The sequence below is a fragment of the Paralichthys olivaceus genome, chromosome 24, assembly GCF_024713975.1.
Source record: "Paralichthys olivaceus isolate ysfri-2021 chromosome 24, ASM2471397v2, whole genome shotgun sequence".
NCBI classification, from domain to species: Eukaryota; Metazoa; Chordata; class Actinopteri; order Pleuronectiformes; family Paralichthyidae; genus Paralichthys; species Paralichthys olivaceus.
In genome coordinates, this window is record NC_091116.1 from 1019879 (window position 1) to 1034582 (window position 14704).

At 38.2% G+C, this 14704-nt stretch overlaps 2 protein-coding genes and 2 long non-coding RNA genes across 5 annotated transcripts in view; 2 read left to right on the forward strand and 2 right to left on the reverse strand.

The window, feature by feature from the left end:
* The window catches only part of LOC109639727 (vascular endothelial growth factor C-like), a 45743-nt gene extending 41922 nt beyond the window's left edge, over window positions 1-3821 (reverse strand). Inside the window, exons 1-2 of the mRNA XM_020103333.2 lie at window positions 3229-3821; window positions 49-286 (exon numbers count right to left, since the gene is read on the reverse strand). Coding sequence (XP_019958892.2) covers window positions 49-286; window positions 3229-3330 — 340 coding nt within the window. The 5' untranslated portion in view covers window positions 3331-3821. The remainder of the gene's footprint in view (window positions 1-48; window positions 287-3228) is intronic.
* Window positions 19-9107, forward strand: LOC138406948 (uncharacterized). Of its 2 annotated transcripts, none has more exons than XR_011240322.1 (3): window positions 19-153; window positions 4841-4938; window positions 7633-9107. It is a non-coding gene; the product is annotated as an uncharacterized lncRNA (long non-coding RNA). The 2 variants fall into 2 exon arrangements; XR_011240323.1 differs by lacking the exon at window positions 19-153 and adding an exon at window positions 3919-4052.
* A 213-nt stretch (window positions 9108-9320) lies between these two features.
* Window positions 9321-10261, reverse strand: LOC109639724 (trace amine-associated receptor 13c-like). Its single transcript, XM_020103330.2, has one exon. The coding sequence runs from the start codon at window positions 10259-10261 to the stop codon at window positions 9344-9346; it is 918 nt and encodes a 305-aa protein (XP_019958889.2). The 3' UTR covers window positions 9321-9343.
* A 1039-nt stretch (window positions 10262-11300) lies between these two features.
* LOC138406949 (uncharacterized) lies at window positions 11301-13565 on the forward strand. Its single transcript, XR_011240324.1, has 2 exons — window positions 11301-11360; window positions 13092-13565. It is a non-coding gene; the product is annotated as an uncharacterized lncRNA (long non-coding RNA).
* Window positions 13566-14704: the final 1139 nt, after the last annotated feature.

Here is a 14704-nt window from a genome sequence, read left to right on the forward strand (position 1 = left end):
GAAATTTAACAGTTTGCAACTGAATAGTTTTTTTTTCTCAATGTTTACCTCCCAAAGTCCCGTCAACTTTGTGAAGAGCCTCCTCCCTTGGCTGACCCCAAAGATCTTCATCGTAATCCATAGGGCTCGCTGAGGTGGCTGAAAAAGATTGGGGTGAGGAGGCGTGCCATGACTTCTTCTTCAGGCAGTGCTGAAGCAAACTGTATTCTGGGTACAGAAGCTGTAATAGCTGATCCATAGTTGTAACTGTGTCCAAAGTTGGCTGGTCATTTGACAACGCAGGAGCCTGGAACACAGGAAACATTGACTTAAACACCAAATCCCCCCAATTGTACTTCTTTGCTTGTTGTGACCAAGTTTTTTTAATTCAGGAGGTAAAAGTAAACACATCATACTATTTACATTTTGAAATGTTAGAAACAAGTCTAATTAGTCTTGAGTCCTGCTCTTCTGAGAAAAACTATTAGATGCTACAGTATTTACAGCATCGGCTTTGCTGCTTTGAGTTGAATAAACAGTAAATACCTCAGCTACCAATGTGTTGTAACATGTTGTTGGCTACTGTTAGTTATTATGGTCATGTGTCATCTCAAGTCGTTGCGTTATCATACATAAGGGGCCTGTAAGGTCTGTTTCCTCAATGCCTCTCCCTCTATGCTTTTATGGTTTATTTATAACAGCCGAACTGCGCTTAAAAAATGTAACCTCAGGCAAAGTGATAAAATTTGAAAGAACCTGCCCTTCTTCTGCAGTTCCTTTTGAGATGCTGTAATCTGACCCAGTTTACCCATGGGCTTAAATTTTTGCAGCAGCATTTCCTTTTGAATGAGAACTTCGTGCTACCCCATTCTGAATCAGCCCTCCGTTAAAAGTTCAACCTTGATCTTGTACCTTAGAGCTTTAGAGGGGCCCTGAAATAAAGCACTCTTTAATGGACCAGAGTGAAGATTCTCTAATTCAGCCAACAACAACATTATGGTTATGGTACAATGAGGGCTTTATGTGGTAGATCAGGTCCAGGCAAGAAATCCCAGTTTGCTCCAGATTTCGCTCTATAAACCATCCCCTCTGTGCGTCATGCCTGTAATGATTTTTCTGCCATCATGATGGATTAATTTTTTTTTTTTTTTTACTCCATACAGATACAGTGGATGAATGACAAAACGTTAATTGTGTAATAGATTAGCGAATAGCAGCCGCTGTATCATCTGTGAGGGACTAAGCGTCAGCTGGGAGTTTGAGTGTCACATGTTAATTCTTCCTCCAGGGAGTGCGAGTGGTTGTTTAACTTCCCAGGCTGAGAAGGAGCAAACTGGCACAGCTGGTATTACCTAAACAGAAACCAGATCTCCCTGCGTCCTTATCAGTCTGATCATTTATCTCTTTCTCCCCAACTCTCTCCCTGCCTCCCCCTCCCCATCCATTTGGTCCATCCATCTCCTCTGTCTCAACGTACATATTCTGTCCTCCCTTTTCTATCAGTCTGACAGTTCTTTACTTCTGCTCTATCTTATGGTCAGCTGTGACATTAAACATGAAATTCTTCTTTCAGGGTGACTTTTACAAATATTGTGAAGAAGAGTTGTGTATAAATGAGATTAAATTGAGGACGAGACTGACTGTAAGGCTTCTTGCTTTGTTTGTACCAAATGTATTGGCATTACGTCCAATAGTTGGACATTTTACTCAAGCTACAAAGTTAAAGTTCAGAGGTCAATTAAAGCAGACCTCAAATTGAATGACAAATCTTACAACTGACTCAATTAATTCTGGCTCACATGGTATTAAAATACTGGCACATTAGAGGAAATTTATTTGGAATTCCGGTGAAGTTGGGTCAAAAATAACCAAATGGATTCGTAAACATAGTGTTAATCTGTCTCAGCAAAACCCAGAACACATAGTTGACTTGTTTGTGGTGTCTTGGCAGGAAACGAAAAATACTTATTGGATTGTTGTCAGTCATGATTGAAGGCGCAGCTTCAGTTTCAATAGTTTGTCTGCTTGAAACAGGAGACGTGACGATACAGATAAAGTATGTACTTCATGAGATAAGTATTCTCTTTTTAATGTACCTTTAAAATTGGTTATGAGCTTTTCAAGCAGTTATCGATCATATTGATGATGACTCTCCCTCTTTTTTGTTGTGGTTCCACTCTCCTTCGTGTTAGGTGGTCACATGACATGAGGTCATTGCTCTGGGAATAGTGAGGTCATGATGGACCAGTCATTCATCCATTACACTGGGGTGTGTCTATCATTAGATACTGCTGGCACACAGACACGCACATGCACACACCCATGCATTTGTTACTCAATCTGTTTCCTTGTGTAAAAACCTTGTGTGGAGCATTCGTCTAATACGTACACACAATTTCTTTTACATTTCTCTTTTTGGCCAGGGCCTTCAAAATATGATTAGTAGTTCAATTCAATTCAGTTCATTCAATTCTGGGACGCTTGTAACTTGAGATATTTTCTTCTGTATTTTGAAATGGTGGTTAACAAACTCCTGGCAGTGCACTAATGCTGTTGTTATGTTAACAATACATGACAGCGAGTACCATGTCTCACCTCTGTTTAAGACATTAGTGGTTGGACAAACACGATAAAAGCTTGGAACTTAAGTTTCCTGGCTGATTTGTAAATGGTAGGTACTCAAAAGTGATGTCCTCTAAACTAACAAATTGACAGGCCTTGAATGAAACTTGGCTCCTACTGGCTTATCTGATTGGGTTAAAGATACAACTAGTGTTGTTATAATTAATAATACACTTTATTAAAATGTTTGGATCACTGTCATGTGGATCTTGCAACGTCCATTTCTGGTGATACCATCTTCTTAAATACAGAACAAGCCTTGTCTACATACTTATCTTTTACTTAAAGGGTTTCCTAAAACACCAAACAGATATATGCAATTAACAAGAGCAGATCTCTTAGATCTAATGATTTCCTAACAAAGATTGTATAATTGTCATAGATATTCTAGGTATTGAATCGATATCTGGTGACAGCAATGTTTCTAAACTCACTTAGAAGAGCACAGCTGTCCTTTAATTTCACCCACATGTAATCAAATCCAGACTTAAATTGACAAGTTGTAAAAATTAGTAAAAGCCTTTGGTAGTTTAATCAGAAGCCAATGATGAATGGTCCAGCCTTATATAACCCTCGAGTTCTGACTAAGCACACATTTACAGATGATAGAGAAATTAAATGTCTCACCACAGTGCCCATGTCTCCAGTTTGATAATAGTCCATATAGTCTTGTCCTGAGCACAAATGGCTAATGTTAAGCACCCATAGGAGCAAAGCTGGTATCCACATAGTGAGGAGATGGAGAAGTGAGGAGAGGAGATATCAGGACACAGGAGGAAGTTGGTTACTTTAAAGAAGGAGAGGAAAGTGGTTGAGTCTAAGGTGAAGAGGAGGAGGAGCAGCAGGGTATCACAGACTCGGCAGGTTTCACTTTGGTCCTCTCTTCATTCTATCCGGGGACGAAGGTGCTCTTCTTGCGCAAGTCCTTTGAATTGTGTTCCGAACGAATCATGATGAGAGAATCGTCTCTTCTGTATCAAACACGGCTCTTGTTCCTTAGAAGATTTCTTTCCTCCTCTGCTGCATGTCCATTCTTGCTGCGGATTGGATGTTCCTAAAATCGTTGTCCTCTTTATATCCACAAGTCCTCAGTCTCTGCCTTTTTTTTGTAGATTTTCATTTATCCCCCTCTTCCTTTCCAACCGTGTTGTCCTCTTCAGTCTCTTCTCCTTGCCCTTCACACTGGTGCACCTCCTTTCTTTATCTATATTTTCCCTTCACACACCAGCTGTGCTCTTCCCTCCCTCTCTCTCTCTCTCTCTCTCTCTTGCTCCCTCCCTCTCTCACAAATTATTGCTGGTTCTTTCTGTCTCCTGTTTTTTCTTCAAACCTTCAGGGCAAAGCACTCTCTCCTTGGACTTTTTTGCTGCTTTCTAAATCTGTCACAACTTTTCTGTTGGGCTCAGTGATCAAAGAGAGAAAAAAAGAGGAAGAAAATCCTGTTCTGCAATGTAGGTTTTTGAAAAAAAGGATGCAGCAGGTTTAAAAAAGCTCTTGGTATTAAGTTCTCATCCAAACAGGGGGAATGTGCATCCTGCTCAAAGATGTCCTAATCGAGTGAATGAGGAAAAAAGACAAGAATGGAAGGATTGTCTCTCGTGGGTGGAGTGAAGGATGTGACAGATGAGTCTTGTGTTGTAGCTGATTATACTGAAGCGCTCCCCTCCCAGAATTGCAGACCATAGTGTATGCTGTAGCAGACTCTCATCATATGTTCCACCCACGTTACTTATCGTAATTACTCTTCCTTTTCTCGCACATTCCTGATCCTCGCCATCTTTGTAATTCCATGGAATGGGAGCAGCTGCCACTGATGTGTCTGAAATGCGTGTTCAGTAGCAGCCAGTGGGGATGAATGTATGAGTTGCCTTCCTAAGGGAATCTTTATGAGCTGCTAATACCTTTGCCGTCTTTCTCTTCTGTTTCTCTTCACTTCACCTCAGTAATCTCTGATTTCAATGTTAAGCGTCTGTGTGTGTGTGTGTGTGTGTGTCTGACTGAACCAGAGCCAGAAAACTGGTCTAACACCTGCAGCTCCACACTTTTTCAACCTTTTCCCTCCCCCTCTCCCCTCTTGTTCTCTCTCACTGTCATCTGTCGGTTCAAGGTCCCAAAAAACTTTACATACCTCCTTAACTATAGTGCCCCAAGGCTTTGTGTCACAGAGGGAGAGGGGAGGGTAAGGAGAGGTGAACAACTTTGTCTTGATTATGATATACTTTTTTCCCCCCTCTCCTAGGGCAAAGGTGTTACCGACAACTGTAAAATAAATTACGGAGAAAACGGACAGGGAGGCGAGAAAGGAGACGGGAGGCCACAACAAGGAGGGAGAAGGAGGTGTGTCTGACTCGAATGAGAAAACATCCGATTTTTGGACCAGTCACTGCCAGTCTTTTTGAGGGATTAAAGACGCACTAACACGCATGCACCCGGTGGCAAGTGTCTGCTTGCAGTAGCTTTATGTGTTGAAATCCATGCAACCAAATTCCACATTCCAGTCATTGTTTTCTCCATTTCATCATGTGAGTTCGGAGCATAGAATTGGTGATGATAGAGAGGTTTATCAGTCATGTAATTCCAGGCTTGATGCTGTTAGATATCAAACCAAAAGGCCTCCTGGTGCTACTCTTTTCATAAGAGTCAAAAGCAAACAGAATCCCCTGCTGCTTCAATATAAACTCTGTACATGTGAAGGAAAGGATTAACTTCCCTTGTCAAGGTAAATGGAACAATTTGAACTTCTGATAAAATATTTATTGACCATAGTCTTTGCCATGAACAAACAAATTGTAGTTTTATTTGCAATTTGGCATTATTTGGGGTGGTTTTCATTAAGCCTGGAGCCAAATGAAACCTCAAATACAGTCTGTTCCTTTTTATAGCAGATTTTATTGGACCAGATGGTTTCTTTTATAAAAATCATACCTTAAAAAAAGATGAGATGCAGTTAGTCACTGTTGTCTGAAACAGAGAAAACTTGTATGTACAAGAAAGTTTTATTTCCTGGAGGCAATATGTCCCCAGACACACGACTCCAACATTGACAACTTCATTATCTATAAAAAATGCAAATAGAGCATTTCAATTTTTGATTAATGATGCAATGCAGAAAATAATCCCGTTAAAGCTCAATTTAGGCCAAAAATTTTCATTCACGCTTGCATGTGTCACATCCAGTAAATGCCAGTTCATAGGTGGTGAGGCTGTTGAGTAGCTGCCAATTTCTTTGTTTGGTTTATGCACCTTTGCCAATGTCATAATATTCAGGGAGAATACATGTTGTTATCATGGGTACTATTATAACACCTGACCTTCACAAGTAAGAAGTTATGGTTCAGTTTCTGTAACCCCAGCTGTCCTTGCTCCACGTCGTCTCTTTATCAAACGCTGTCCACATCATGTGCCCTGCAGGAGATAAAGCGCTCTTTGCGCCAGACAGTCGCTAAAACTCACACAGCGGAGCCATTGTCCTCCATAACTGTGGAAAACTGCATTCGTTTTTACACTTGTATATTAATTTTTAACTAATTCATCTTAAGAGTAAGTGTGGCAGCAAAGCTCATACCGTGTGATCATTCCACTTTCAACCAGTGTTTGAAGGCAGAGGCGGAGTGGACTCTTTGGCGATATTGGAGAAAGCAGTGACGTGTTCTTTGGTTACACTCAGGAGCTGTGACAACCAAGTTCCGTTCACTGTGAATACTCAGAACATTTCCTTACAGCACAAGAGCTCAAGGTTATGTTTGATCCTTTAATGATCAATGAGGCATCAAACCTGCTTGTTGTGGCAGAGTTTCTGACAACAGATGAATAGCCTTGGATTTGGCTTATGCTTTGACTAACACTTCTAGGGCCTCACCTTGAAATAACATGTAAATTAACAGGAGATTTGTTTTGGATTTGCTTTATATATGAGGCTTTCAAACCTTATTTGTAACCTTCCTCTTAAATCTCAGTATTCTTGAAAGTCCCCAAGTTTGATTTGTTTAAATCTGAGTCACAAGATGCTCATGTAATGTTGTTACAAAATCTGCAGGCATATAATTAAATGCCTTGTGGATTTAGGGTAATGAGGGGCCTAAGTCCTAAGATGCCAATACCTTCAATTACATACTTTGGGAAAGTGGTCTCAGATTTTTGGACCTTGCTCTACATGCATGGGAAACTCTCACTTCTAGTTGTTTCTTTAGGTCAAAAGTAAAATACATCAACCAGCAGCTTTGTTTATCTGCTCGACAAAGTTTATTGCCATATCCGAGTACCCCCAGACTTCTACGCTCGGCGAGCTGGTTGTTTTTGTAATGATTCATCCATAGTTTTGGGATGTGGAGTTCAGTTCCCTGAAATATCAGGACAGTCATGGTTGTGCTTTTCTCGAGTATTTTACCCAAAATGAAACTTGTATGTCTTTGGTGACTGGTTGATGGAGAGGACAATGTTAGAATCAAGAGACTTCTGGCCCTCAGAGTCCAGAGAGCATCACAAGTTGGGTTTGAGGTACTTATCACCCTGTTGTAACATCAAACTATCCGGCAGTTGCACAAATCAGTATTCACATATCAGATTTTATGGAAAGATTGATCCTTTTTACCCTGGAACAAAATGAATGTCACTTCAGTCCAAATTCAATTCATCCACAAACTAAAAAGTGTAAATAAATGAAACTGTACATGACGATCTGAACAGAAATATGGAAAATGGATTTGTTGACATGTCCCTACATTGAACAAACCTTACACATTTTGTTTGTGTTTTTAGTTTTGCAGTTTAAACCAATACCTTTGTGTCAAATACCAGTAATTTTGGTGAGCGGGATAGATTACTAAGAGTCAGTCATTATTCTCAGTCATAACTGAGGTGAAGCTAAAGATGTGTTGCTCACGTCTTTGATTTCATAGCAGACCAGAATGAAGGCCAGTCGATGTGCTAGTATTTCACTTCTCATACCAGTGAACCTCCTAAAGGTTCATGGATTCTCTTGACTTTACTTTTGCTTTTGATGCTATTGAAGCTATCCCTTTGTTTTTATAGGTCGAGCATGAAGACAACCCTCGTCATACACATGGTGGTTTCACATTCTCCTGCCACAGACAGGATGACGGTGTTCATTGGTGAGTGGGAGGCCCATTGCTGCCAGACCCAAGTCGCCCACAAGCTGGGCTCAGTCCATTGGGAGTTGTTGAGACGGGAAATCACAGTGGAGTTGTTTTATTACACACACTTCCTGTATTTTAGTTTATTTCCTGCATGTATGACGTCTTATTGATTATAGTAATGACTGTCCAAGTACTTTTTTGATAGGAAATTAAACGCCCTTGGTGGAAAGTAACTACTTGTTTAGAACTTCACAACATTATTACTCGTTATAAGTACAATAGTTTAATATGATTGTTGTTAAAGGTCCAGTGCGTAAGATTTAGGTGAAAAGGAACTATTGTCAGATATTGAATGTAGAATAATCCTGTTTTCACTAATATGTATGAATGTAAATTGTATGAATTGTAGTTTTCTTTACCCCAGAAAAGGCCCGTTATATTTAAATACTTTATATTTAAATACTTTATATTTACATCGAGGGGCCCCTCTCTACGGAGGCCGCCATGTTTTTTACATTAGTCCAGAGTGGACAAACTAAACACCTTTTGAGTTTTTATGACAACTGAAGCTACCACTGGTTCTCTGTCATGTTTGGAAGGAGAGGGTGAGGTGAGGGGTGTTCAGCTGCAACATGCAATTTCAACACTAGACATCACTAAATTCTACACACTCACTGTATCTTTAAAGGTTTGACTTTATTGATCCCCAGCGATGACTGCATATAATAATGTGATTCCATTTATCCCCAGTTATACTACCTGCAGAAAAGTGTTAATCCAATAAGTTGGCAAATATTTTTCTGCCTAAACTTTGTGTAGAAGTTTGTATATTTACATTTCTACTCCTCAACTGCATAGCTCATCTTTCGCTTTATCCATTACAACGACTTAATACTGTATAGAAAATGAAATATTTAGCAACCAGCCCAATGATGCTTGTTGGAGCCTGTCTTTATATACAGTCTATGAGCCTGACGCAGACTCATTAACTTTAAAACGGAGCCACCACTTCAGCACAATGTCAGCAACACATTTTAAATCATTTGTCAAATTATTTAATTGTAAAAAGAATTCTATTTGTCAGGTTTAAAGATTGTACTCTTTTTCAACATGATTGGCTGTTATGCAACACTGCCACCTAGTGCCCAATGAAATCTTTTGTGGCCAGTGGTAAAATAATTGCCAACAACCTTTCAAGGCCTAGATGCACACATACATTTTTATATCGCACTTTTAACAATGCTAAGACATTTAAATAGTGTCAGCTTGAGCAGAGCTAATTTAGGAGAGCAATGCTTTCAAATGCAGGGATGAAACAAATTACAAGAACTGTTTATTTTATTTATGTTTACCTGCCACATGTTTGTCAAAGGAGGAAAAATATAAAGTAAATAAATGTCTAGTGCTCTGCTTGGTGTGTGAGTTTTTTAGTGAACTTTTTATTGAAAGAAGCAAACTCTCTTTAATCACAATATAAAATCTAACATGACATAATGTTATTTATAAATAGTATTCTTTACAATAGCGTGTCTTATCAGTGTTGTATTTAGTGAGTAATATTGCAATCATGCACAATTAAACCACTAGTATGTGTTGAATATATATTAGATATATCTTCTAATATTAGAATAGAAAGCAGCATATTTTTACATTGCAAAGTACAGGGCGTAAATCAGAGGGTTCATGCAGGAGTTCATTAACATGATCCAAGACAGAACAGCAAAGTATGAAAAGTTATTTGAAGTGTTCTGACCTGCAAGAGAGGGATAGTAATATGGGCAGAAGCACATTAGAAACACAGCTATCACAATCCCGAGAGTCCTGGCTGCTTTCCTCTCTGAGATCTTTGCAGTTTTACCTGATCTCGCATTAGCAGCAGCAGTGTGTGCCTGAATTAAACGCACTTGAGAAATAGCAACCACAAACACCCGCACGTACAGAACCACCATGACAGTACAGGGCCCGACAAAGGTGAAGAAGAAGTCAACAATTCCTGAGATGAAGCTAATGACCATTAAACACTCCCCGTGGCAGGAGTTGTATCTGTCCGGCCACGCTAAGTGTCCCATCAAGATTAAACCGTTATAGAGAAGAGAGCAGGCCCAGGACAGACTGATTAAGATTTTAACCCTGTTCAGTGTGATCTTAGAAGAATAGAGCAGTGGGTCACAGATGGCCAGGTAGCGGTCTATCGATATGAGCACCATGTTGCCCAAAGAGGCAGAGAGCAGACAGTAGGACAGATAAGGAGTCAGAGCGCACATCAGCCTCCCGAGCAGCCAACATGTCTCCATGTGACGCAGGCCCTCGATGGGCATCGCCAGCAGCCCCACCACCAGGTCGGACACGGCCAGAGACAGGAGCAGGGAGTTGGTTGGGGTGTGGAGCTGCCTGAAGTGAGAGATGGAGATGATGACAAGCAGGTTGAGTGTCACGGTGAGCAGAGAGACGGAGGCCAGCAGAGTGTAGAGAAGAGCAGCCTCGGAGCGGGGCCGCCGCAGCAGATGCCTGCAGGAGGAGTTCAGGCTGGGGAAGCAGAGCGGGGGGGCCCCAGCATCTTCCATCAGGGAGGAGTGGAAGCAGGGAGGAGATGGTGGTCAGCTTTAAGAGTCTAAAGAGTCAGTAAAAAAAATTACTAAAAAAAAATTGTGAGTGTTTAAGAGGCACGGATGGCACAAGGCTGCCTGCTGCTGGCTCAGTTCACCAAGCAAGTCTATAAACCAATATGGGCAGTTAAAGGATATTGCTTTGGCTAAGTAATGTGAGATTGTGTGTGTGTGTGTGTGTGTGTGCGTGTGTGTGTGTGCGAAAGAAACCAAAAAAGACTTGTAGAAGTAGAAAAAAAAGGCAAACATGCTTTTAAGCTACATATGGTTTTGGCTGCTACAATATATAGACATACAGCAGCACTTAGGCACAGGGGCTGAAAATATATAATTCAGTCCAATGCAGCCCTCTTGAGACTTTCTTGGTTTGATATAAACCAAGAAAGTGTCTTCCCTCTTCCCATCATAGTTCTCTGATAATATATCTATATAATATAATATATAATATCATCACTGGCTTGTAACATTTTAGTGTATATCTGCTCTTGGAATCTTTAAGTCATAAAGTATGACACAAACGTTTCATATTATGATGAGGCATAAAAATGTAAAATAGTACAGTAAACCATAAAATCATCAAGAGATGAATCGTATATTAAGGCAAAAGAACGCAAAAAACCCCATCATTGTATAGTAAGATATACAAATTAAATTAAAAAGCCCAAGTGCAGTAAGTGTACATACTTTTCAGAGTAGTAACATCCCTGAAGATCAATTATAATAACTTTATATCATCCTGTCAATGGATGTGCTCATGACGGATGAATAACATTAAAAAATGAATGAAATAAACAGAATGTGATATTGTATTATATCATATGATGTGCTATATTTTTTTTTAAATCGGTCATGCCCACGAGTGTTTTGAAATTGTTTATAATATTTATTGTTTGAGTTAGATAAAGAAACTGCACCCCCGCGAGTCTACCTAACTTGGTCTATTCGAAGTTCCCCTTCTCAATATATCCCATTGGACTCCTCCTCTTCCTGTTTGCCAGTCGGTACTTCCGCTTGGATCCGGAACTGCGTGGATGCGGAGCCCATAGATCTTCATGATGTAAATACTCTTTCAAATATCAACCCAGTTATTCGATCTTCTGTGTGTTCGACGTGTCGCTGCACATGTGTCATTGTTCACTTGTGTTTTAGAGGAAAACTCGTCTCATTAGTTCCTAACGTCAATGCTTAGCTGAGCTAGCATCACAAGCTAACCGAACCTGAGCGTGTGTGAAATTCTCATGTAAACACTTGATCACTTGTTTTGTCCTAAACTAACTAAAGTACGTCCAGTTGACTCTGAGGAAACATCTGGAGATGTATCTTCATATAATATATAATAATATACAATAATGATCAGCTTTTCATTTCCATCAATATCAAAGTAACACAAGTTCAATACACATAGTTGATTTCATAGATTTGTATTGTGTGAACTCAGTGAGGAGAAATAACACAGGATTGATCTACATCATTCAAATACAGTGTTTCCCGCAGAAAATTAGTCAGTCAAGGTGGTGAGGGGCGTGGCACTGTAGTTCCCACGATGACGACAGGCATGCTATCCGGTTGTCAGATTTAGCTTCTTTCCCGATAAAAAAAGAAATGTTGGCCTTGCCACGCAGTTACAGCAGATGATAGATGGCTTAACATATTTAACCTACAGATGCCGCTATTCCGCCTCATTGCGATGCGGCCTTATTTTAACCTACTGTCTATGCGGAATATTTATTTATTTTCGGGGGACGTAGTCAAGGCGGCCGCCTTAACTATAAAGCGCTACGGGAAACCCTGAAATATTCTGAAAATGTGAATTTAAACTTAAAATTATAGTAATGTAACATTTAACGTGTTTTTTATATTGAAATGTTTTTCATAATTTATTTATATTATTATTTAGATATAATTGATTAACTTTAAAAACTAAATAAAAACATTTTTCTAATAACTAATGTGGCATTTATTGGGATCATTCTCTGTGAATCTTATCAAGAGAAACAAGTTCACATCAGTTTATATCAACAATTATCTCCATTAATGTCTCATTATTATTTGTTGAGCTGTTTTGCTCCTGAATGAGGATTTTGCTTTCAAACACTTGATAAATATGGGCTATACAATTAGAATTTGATGGATTGATTGAGAACGACAAACACTCGATAAATAGTACAACATTTTACAGACATGACGCAGATCTACAATGTGTTTTACCTCCTCGTTGTTTTCACAATGCATAACCATTATATTGATATATATTGGACATCATTATTGATATTCTTTTATTGCTCAGCCCTAATTTGACCTTTATTAAAATGTAAATGTCACCGTTTGAGCTCCATCTAAATGTGTTTTATATGAACTAAAGTGACTCAGTTGAGTCACAAAGACATCGATAGACTCAATTTAATATGTTAAAGTAGAGTCTATCTATTCTATGAATATCCTGTTATAATTCAGCTTCTTACTGGACCAGATGGACATTTTGCCCAAAAGTTGAACTCTTTCATTTCCTATCCCTGTGGTTGTAGTTTATATAGGAACATTTGTCACCACCTAAAATGGAACAGCAGTGTGTTAGCTTGTAAAAGTAAAATTCAACTGTAATATTTGGATTTGAATTATTTTATAATTGTATGATTATAATTGTATGTGAGATTGTTAGATTAGCTCAAGCATGAAAAGTCAGTCAACAAAAAAATGTTGTTTTGAGCCAAGCAAGTTAAAAGTGGAAATGCTGGAAATGTGACACATTTAACACTCAGAAGATCTAATCAATGGTTTGTTATTTTAGGTAAAGCAGTTACAGAGGAGACCCCACACGGAGCCACCAGGAGCCGGAGCTTCTGCCAGGAGCCACCATGAGGTGACCACTGCATAAAATAGCTAAACATTTATAAGATGTATATTATGTCGTTTAAAATATGAAAAAAAAGTCATAGGTTAGTATGTCATCTAAAATATGAAAAAAAAACACATAGGTTAGATAGATAGATTACTTTATTCATCCCCGGAGGGAAATTAAGTCGTCATAGCAGCTCGCATATCAGAAAACAGCAAAACACAATACAATAGAACAAAACAAAACATTGAGGTAGAAAGAACGAAAACAGAAACACAAGATGAATAGGCAGACAAGTAGTGCAGTGGCAATATGATGGTAATAGTACTGATGATATGATGGTAATGTTATTGTTAGACAGTATATAAAAATAGTAGTACAGTATATATATATATATAGTATACAATATAACATAATATATATTTATATGGATAGTAATTATACCAATATAATAGCAGTATATAGTAATAATGGCAGAAACAGTATATATAATAATAATAATAGTAATAGTAGCAGTAATAATATAATAATAATAACATGTACACATGTATAAATATGTGTATATAGACTTATATATACGAAGAATATACAGAGTATGATATAATATGATATGATATATAGTATATAGTAGGGTATAAATATTACTTTACTATACAATATACTATCAGTGTAAGAATATGTAGACATATTAGTATGTCGTCTAAAATATGGAAAAAGAAGTCATAGGTTAGTATGTCGTCCAAAATCACCTAAAAAAGTCATAGGTTAGTATGTCGTCCAAAATAAGATTAAAAAAGTCATAGGTTAGTATGTCGCCCAAAATATGATAAAAAAAGTCATAGGTTAGTATGTCGTCCAAAATCACATAAAAAAGTCATAGGTTAGTATGTCGTCCAAAATAAGATTAAAAAAGTCATAGGTTAGTATGTCGCCCAAAATATGATAAAAAAAGTCATAGGTTAGTATGTCGTCCAAAATCACCTAAAAAAGTCATAGGTTAGTATGTCGTCCAAAATATGATTAAAAAGTCATAGGTTACTATGTCGTCCAAAATATGATTGAAAAGTCATAGGTTAGTATGTCGTCCAAAATATGATAAAATAGTCATAGGTTAGTATGTCGTCCGAAATATGATAAAAAAGTCATAAGTTAGTATGTCGCCCAAAATATGATAAAAAAAAGTCATAGGTTAGTATGTCGTCCAAAATATGATATAAAAGTCATAGGTTAGTATGTCGTCCAAAATCACCTCAAAAAGTCATAGGTTAGTATGTCGTCCAAAATATGATAAAAAGTCATAGGTTAGTATGTCGTCCAAAATATTATAAAAAAAGTCATAGGTTAGTATGTCGTCCAAAATATGATAAAAAAGTCATAGGTTAGTATGTCGCCCAAAATATGATTAAAAAAAAGTCATAGGTTAGTATGTCGTCCAAAATATGATATAAAAGTCATAGGTTAGTATGTCGTCCAAAATCGCTTAAAAAAGTCATAGGTTAGTATGTCGTCCAAAATATGATAAAAAAGTCATAGGTTAGTATGTCGTCCAAAATATGATAAAAAAA

What these genes read in the sequence shown, in the direction of transcription:
- LOC109639724 (XM_020103330.2), bottom strand. Translation starts at nt 10,261, where the DNA reads ATGGAAGATGCTGGGGCCCCCCCGCTCTGCTTCCCCAGCCTGAACTCC.